This window comes from Girardinichthys multiradiatus, chromosome 18, assembly GCF_021462225.1.
Source record: "Girardinichthys multiradiatus isolate DD_20200921_A chromosome 18, DD_fGirMul_XY1, whole genome shotgun sequence".
In the NCBI taxonomy this organism is placed as follows: Eukaryota; Metazoa; Chordata; class Actinopteri; order Cyprinodontiformes; family Goodeidae; genus Girardinichthys; species Girardinichthys multiradiatus.
The window spans coordinates 27,090,277-27,098,047 of NC_061810.1; the positions used below are offsets into that span (position 1 = coordinate 27,090,277).

General features: G+C 41.0%; 1 protein-coding gene across 2 annotated transcripts in view; it reads right to left on the bottom strand.

Annotated features, from left to right (window-relative positions):
• Positions 1–3,535, bottom strand: part of cbl (Cbl proto-oncogene, E3 ubiquitin protein ligase) — a 51,443-nt gene extending 47,908 nt beyond the window's left edge. Inside the window, exon 1 of one of the 2 annotated variants that reach the window (XM_047391460.1) lies at positions 2,574–3,535. In XM_047391460.1, coding sequence (XP_047247416.1) covers positions 2,574–2,720 — 147 coding nt within the window. In that variant the 5' untranslated portion in view covers positions 2,721–3,535. The remainder of the gene's footprint in view (positions 1–2,573) is intronic. The other variant, XM_047391461.1, reaches the window with a different exon arrangement.
• Between the last annotated feature and the right edge of the window lie 4,236 nt (positions 3,536–7,771).

Genomic DNA, 7,771 nt, shown 5'->3' on the forward strand with positions numbered 1-7,771 from the left:
AATGTACTTGCTTAACAGTGCATTGTTTAAGCCAAGATTGGTGTTTGAGCATAAAATATATGACTGACAATAATCCTACAATACTTGCTATGGCAAATAAAAAAATATTTAATTAAATTGGTGATTATTAACCACTTCAGCATATAGTGCGATTTGTAAAAATAAAAACATACTGTCAAAAGCCATTCTCAGTACCAAAGACTACAATACACATTTACTTTGTATGACATTATAACTTACTGGACATGAATACTTAAATTGCAGCTTAAAATGAGAAAATCACCTTGAAAATGTCTTTGTACAGCCGCAAGGGCGAGCTTTACAGTGTGCAGTTTAGAAGAATGATCACCTAACCTGAAATACCACACCATATATGTAATTGCTTAAACCTAATAAAGCTTTCATTTTATTTTGATAAGATTCCAAATATATATAAACTACTGCACAAAGTACAGGAACCAGTGAGGACAATATATGCCCAATGCCTAAGAAATACACAAATATACGTCTTAACTGAAGTGCGCAGGATTATTTTGATATACATTTGGCTGATAAAATAAAAGTTACGAATGAGTTCTGGCAAATTAAGTATATGCAGATTTGTGCACACAAATGTAATTAGAAAGGACTGAATACTTCATGAACAGCTAATGTATGTCGCAGGCTTGGGCCATCAACATCATCATGGTTCTCCCGGGTTTTTAAATGTTACCGTTTCAAAACCGTGTATGATTTTTTTGGTCCGTTTCAATTGCTTTCAATGAGACATCAGAGAAAGGTCTCAAAAACATCGACAGCAGATTTGAGAAAGCTACAAAACCCACGCCCGTGAGCATATTAGCTAACTTTAGTTAATTACCAACTCCTGCATAGCAGGTAATATTCAAAATGCTAATATTAGCATTTTAGCTAATGTACGAATGCTAACTTTAGCATAGTATATGACATTAAATATAAGGCTACAGTTGGCAAGCTATGAGTAGCATGTTTGTAAAGCAGCCAAATTCAGACTCTACCCAAGCAGATAACCTGACTAAACTATTAATATTACCTTGTTATACGTGAGTTACTCTATAAGGATCAGAACAACCACTACGAATTTAAGCATGTGTTAATTCTTAAGTTTTTTTATGCATCAAAATAGCAATAGATAAGTGTTACAGAACACATTAAAACAAAGTATTAAAAAAAATATTATTAAAATATAAAATATTATTATTAAAGTCATTTTAAATGGGATGATTAATAAGATAACATTCATCTATCAATTGACTGTGCGCCCTGCAGAGTCACGGGGGAGCTGGTGCCTTTTCCCAGCGGTCTTTAGGAGTGAGCCAGGGTGCACCCTGAGTTTATCACAGGGCTCATTACGAAAACAATGCTTTAAAACTGCAATCTAGAAGTGGCACGCATGTTAGCAAGTGGCAGCAGGCTGCACAATAAGCACCTGAAAACTGCTTTTGAACCTAGTAGGTGTTAATTCTATATTACTGCCAAAGTCTATGTATCAAAATAACAAAAAAACAAAACAAAAAAAAATGTTAAAAGATTAAATTACTATAACTGTAATACGCAATAACATATGCTTTTTGGTTTAGATCAATTAGATCATGTTACAAATTGCAGTGTAAAAACCGTGATAAAATGAAATTGGACACAGGGGGAATCTCATCACTGCCTATACCTAGTGTGAAACGTGAAGACTAGAGAAGAAGAATGACATTTTCCGCTTGCTAGTTCTGCCCTTAAACTGTTTGAGATCACATGAAAATGCTAGAGAGTTGGAAAATGGTTTAATTGCATGACGTTAACTAACATAAATGCGTTGCAGAGATGGTTACAAATAACTTCAACCACACGCTGCTGGAACTAAATAAAGCGGAAAAGTTAAGGTAGTAAATAGCCTCCTAACTTTACAGCTAAATGTCGAGGGATCAAAAAGAGAGATCATTAAGAGAGACACAAAAAGCTGTTTGAATCTCACAGGAAACTGAGGGTCGAGCTGCTTCTGACTTTTTTCCGAGAAGTAAGTTGTGAGATGAGTCTTCCTCGTAAAAAAGGAGCACAATCGCCCCAGTTACAAAGATGTTTCCCTGCGATTTATTGCAGCTTTCGAAGGCTGACAGACAGCTGACTGAATGTACAGGTTTTTGTTTTTTTAAGAGGAAGCAGTGCAGACTTGATAATGATACACTACGCGCCTCCTGTGTAATATGTTTTATTCGGTCTATTTTAAAAGTTTGTGAAACACCTTATTATTTGAGCAGATGACGGCGATAGCGTTAGCTCAGACTTTTAACTGATAGGAGGTGTTCTGTTTACCATGTCCGGAGGCTAGTATCAAACTCACGTTGTTTTTAGTACCATCTCCTTTATAATGGCAGGAAATATTAAAACGTCAACGTTTAGGTGGTAAAATTAGCTCAAGTGAGCTACTAACGTCTCTCCCCAGCTGACTAGCTAACATAACATTAGCTGCAAAGATTAGCTAGCTTGTTAGCTACTGTTAGCCAAGAGTGGTTTTGGACATCAGACGCGTAAACAATCCCTTGTCAATGTGGGTGTTTGCTTACCTTGTCCATCAGTTTCCAGCATTTCTCCACAGTCTTCTTGTCCACGGCCCCGGGCTGGTGATGGGAGTGGAGGTGATGATGGTGTGGCTGGAAGGCATCCTTCATCATTCCGATGATACCCCCACCTTTCTTCAGGTTCCCTGCCATGTTCCGACTCGGTTAGGGACAGAGGGTCCGAGGCGAGGCAGGGCGGGCAAGGGTCACGAAGACCAAACCGCCTGTAGTTAGCTCTACCGGGCGATGGTGAACCCGTTACCCCCCTGCGAGGACAGCGCCCGATGGGCGAATCCGAGCCAGGGTGCGCCGGTGGGGTTAGAAGGAAGGGTGGGAGGGTACTATCCGCTGAAGGACCCCATAATTAGGAATAAAATCAGTCAAAAAGAGAAATGTCCAGATTGTGGAGGAAATGTGAACAACGGCCCCTTTAAACCCTGTTGTTGCAGCTAGCAGCCCCGCTCTCTTCTCCCTCTCTGCAGGGACCAACGCAGGCTAATTAGCAGAGTAGCAGAACCGCCTCTGCTCGCCCTCAGCTGGAGGACAATAGCTCCCTTTCTGTGGCCAGACGCCTTAATGACTCAAGTATGTCTTCTCTTCTTGACAAGCCCCGCTGTCGTTCCGCTTTTCTCACAGCAGCAACAGCTCTTTTCGCCCGTGCCGCGTCTTCACGGGAAGTTCAGCGGCGGTGTGTGTGTCAGCGCTCCCCAGCGGGCGGTGGGGGTGACGATATATGCCTCACACCGAGCACTAAGAGGAAGTCGCACTTCGTGCTGCGATGGCTCCGCGGTCAGAAACGGGAACAGGGCGGAATAAATAATGGTGAGAATTAAACATTGCCCAGTGTGTTCAGCTTCCCCAAGTGACGTGTATGTGCGGCCCTTTCTTTTTCCTGTGCGCCTTCTTCCGCGCAACACCCCCATCCAGTCCTATTTCCACGCCTTCTCTGTGCGCGTCCGCGATCAATGCACACGGCCGGACGCGCGCCTCTGACCGTACATTCATGAAAAGCTGTAGATGTGTTTGTTGAATGTAGCTCTGAATCCCACAATGAACCGGGGCCTAAACTGTTAATGCAGTGACAGCTCCCTCTGCAACTAATATTATAGAATAGCAAGTAGCTGTACAGATTACAAATTAATTTTGTGTTGTGAAATTCACTATTTGTAATTTTGTCTGGCTACAGGTTAATATGAGAAGATAGGTGATCCAAAAGTATTCATGCTGCTTTTTTCCCATTTTGTTACATTTCAGCCACTGACTTCACTGTATTTGTCTGGGAATGTATGTGATAGACCCACACAAAGTAATCCATGATTGTAAAGTGGAAGCCGAATGATACAAGACATTCATGTTTGATTACAGATAAAAATCTGAAAAGAATAGTGTCTATTTGTATTCAGCCCTCCCGCTATAACCTATTGTTAGAACCACCTTTTACAAAATTATAGCTGTATGTCCTAAGGAGGACTCAGAGTTCGACTTGTTCATCACCAAAGCCTAAGTCAAAAAGCTCCACCGTGGCAAGGCTTCAAGGGTGGATGAGATCTGCCCTGGATACCTCAAGGTCTCTGGATGTTGTGGGGCTGTTGTGGCTGACACTGCTTTCAACGTCTCATATTGTTTGGGGACAGTGCCTCTGGACTGGCAGACCGGATGGTGTGTTCCAACTATAGGTGGATCACACTCCTAAGCCTCTCTTGGAAAGCCTGTGCCAGGATGTTGGAGAGGAGAGTCCGGCCAATAGTCGAACCTCAGCTTCAGGAGGAGCAGCGTGGCTTTTGTCCTGGTCGTGGAACACTGGACCAGCTCTACACCCTCTACAAAGCTCAAGGGTTCATGGAAGTTTGCTCAACCGGTCCACATGTGCTTTGTAGACCTGAAGAAGGCATTCGACAGTGTTTGTCATGGTGCCCTGTCGGGGTTGCTCCAGGAGTACGGAGTCCAAGAACATTTATTAGGGGCCATCAGGTCTCCGTCCAAGCGGAGCAGGAGTTTGACTTGCATTGCCAGAATTAAGTTAGATCTGTTGCCAGTGCATGTTGGGCTGCCCTTTGTCACCTCTCCTGTTGATACCTTTTATGGACAGGATTTCAAGGCGTAGCCAATTGCCGAAGGTCTGGTTTTGGGACCAGTGGATTTTGTCTCTCCTTTTTGCAGTTTAAGTGGTCCTGCTGAGGTGGCTCGGCCATCTGTTTTAGACGTCCCCGGACGCCTCTCTCAGGAGATGTTCTAGGAACATCCCACCGGGTGGTGGAGGCCAGGCTGGCCTGGGAACACCTCGGGCTTTCCCCAGAGGAGCTGGAGGACGTGTCTGAGGAGAAATAACTCTGGGCATATCTACCAGCTTTGCACAACTAAGGGCCAGGCTTTTTGCTTTCCTTTCTTTGCAAAGTAGTCCAATCTCTGCCAGATTGGATGGAGAGCATCTGTTAAGAGCCATTTCCATTGTAGCTATGACTGTATGTTTAGAAGTTTTGTCCTGATTGAAGGTGAAGCTCCATCTCAGTCTCAAGACCTTTGCACTTCTAAGAAATGTTCTTCAAAGATTGCCTTGTATTTGGTTCTATCCAGCTTCCTTCTCCATTCAGAAGTAAAGCAGAAGAAAAGAAAGAACACTACCATGTTTCACTATGAGGATGGTATGTTCAGGGTAATGTGCAGTGTGTCTGTTTTCCACACACAAATGATTTTGCACATTAGTGAAAATACTAAATTTTGGTGTCATCTGACTTCTACAGCTTCTTTCACGTTTGCTGTCTTGGCAGCATGACTTGTAGCAGCGGGGTTTTCTTGAGTGTTTTTTTCAACAATGGTTTTGCGATAGCCATAAATGGCATATTTGTGAAATGTGCCACTAACAGTTTTCTTACAGCTTATCACTACAGCTGTAGGTGTCTGCAGCTCTTTCAGAGTTACCATTGGCCTCTTGGCTGCTTCTCTGATTAATGCTGTCCTTGTCTGGCCTTTTAGTTTAGGAGGACGCCCCATGTTTTAAAAGGTTTATAGAGAAGTTCAAAACTTGTTTCATAGCTTAACCCTTTTTTAAACATCCACAACTTTATCCCTGAACTGTTTGTTACCAAATTAAGATTATTAATACTACTAATAATAATACTACTACTAGGAATAATAATAATAAATTGTTTTATTTTTATTGGGACTATGACAGTTTGACATAGCCTGAATGTATGCAGTGCAACACATGTGCTGTACAGAAAGTTAAAGCTATGGATGATTTTCAACTCCAGTCCCTTGTTGGGCTTATTAATAATTAAAATAACTGGTATCTCCAGCTAAAATTGCACTATGTAACAAAATAAATTAAAGAGTGTAAGAATGGAATAAACTGTTAAAATACCTCATGCCTCAGTTTCCTCAACTGACCCACAGCTATGGGTTCATAATGTGGCCAAATGTGAAAAGGTCAGAAGGTGTGAATACTTTTGCAAGGCACTGTATAAAACATCTCTAGAATTCTTAGATGTCCAATATTTCCAGCTATGTTGACCTTCACGAAATAATGAAACAAAACTGTGTTAATAATTGGTGGTCTCTGGAAAAAACATAAACCTTTTTATGTTTATGCTTAATCTGTGTATATTTGCATCATTTAATGCAGGTTCATTGTGAGATACAATAATAAAGGTCCTCTCTAGTAGAGCACACTTGAGGAGGGACACACGGCAGAACCAAAGGTCCAAATACTTGTACCTGCAAACAGAGCATGAATAAAAAATTTGTCTTCTCATTAATAACCCAAGCAACATGTCAGTCCCTCTGGGAGTCCAGACTAGAGCCGTGTTTCCTACGTTAAGACAGTTTTTGAGCAACAGAAAGCCTAATTAGCCTGGCGCATAAGCTGATTGCTGTTTTACCTTTTACAATGAAAGCAATTAAGTGTCACATACTAGATTACACATTTACCCTTGTCTTCCTAAGCAGAAAAGCATCAAAACTTTCCAATAATGGTGCTAAAACAGAAAAAGTGAGTGACAAGACTAAAAATTATGTTCTGCATTTATATTGTTTTACAGTCGATTCTAGAAGCGCTGATTAAAGAGAAATGTATATGTGAGAACATGAAACAAGATGAAGATGCCATCAAAGCAAACTTCCAGCACAAGCTGGATAACATGGAAAGTGACTGATAGGCTTGTATATGTGTGTTGAAACACTAGCAGTTTCCAATAGAAGCTAACACAAAGAGACTTGAAGAGAGCAGTGACAGCCCTCTGAGGGTTCGATCAGACATCTTTAGACAACAATGCCCTCATCCAGCTTTCCTTCTTGTGCGTGCTGTTAGATTAACATTTTGTGAAGTTGATCCATGTTTTTCACCAACAGATCTGATGTGTGAAGATTAACCAAGAACAATGTTTGACTCTGAGACTGCAGTGCAATGAGGCTAAGCTTGCCTAAACTCTTTCCCATGAGTAGCAGCCAGGCTCGTGACTTTAACAGTCTGCAAAGATATTTAAGGATGTGTAGATAATGTGGTTTAAAATGGGAGACCTTTTAGTGACAGTTTACTAAAGCGAGTAGTTTCCCTTCATGATGTGACATGTTTGTTTAAAATGTTAATGTAACTAAACCACTGGGGGGTATTATAATAGGGCTAGGCCTAAAAAGTATTAGAGACAGATGAATAGTATATGAAAGTCATGTCATAAAGAAATAGGAATTTAAAAGCTCAATTGTCATACTGTACTTTATTGCAATTAGCTCTCTAACTGAGGTTTTTTAATAAATCTGTTGGTAGGAAAGCGTTTCTGTATTGTCTGGCATTCTTTACAGTTAGTGTAAGTAAAGAAGTATTAACATTTTACTTCTTTCCATAGAAGGTACACCTGGGCCAGTGCTTGTGTTTAACTGTGTCTTTTACTTGGATGGTTCCACTGAACGAACCTTTGATGCCGTTAACTTTATGTGCTTTCTTTGTTTTTCACCCCAATAGAAAGTACACCTGGGTCAGTGCTTATGTTTTTAACCTTTGTTTCTTTCCTGGGCAGATTCATTAACAAAGATAATAATGATTACACCTTTATACACTCGCCTTGTTTTAGCCCAAAATAGAAAGTACTACAGGCTCAGTGATTCTGTGTTTAGCTGTGTCTCTTTTTCCTGAATTTAGTCATCAATGGAGCTATTGCTGAGATTGAGTTGAAAAAGCACCACTGAAACACTATTGCTGCTACTAAATT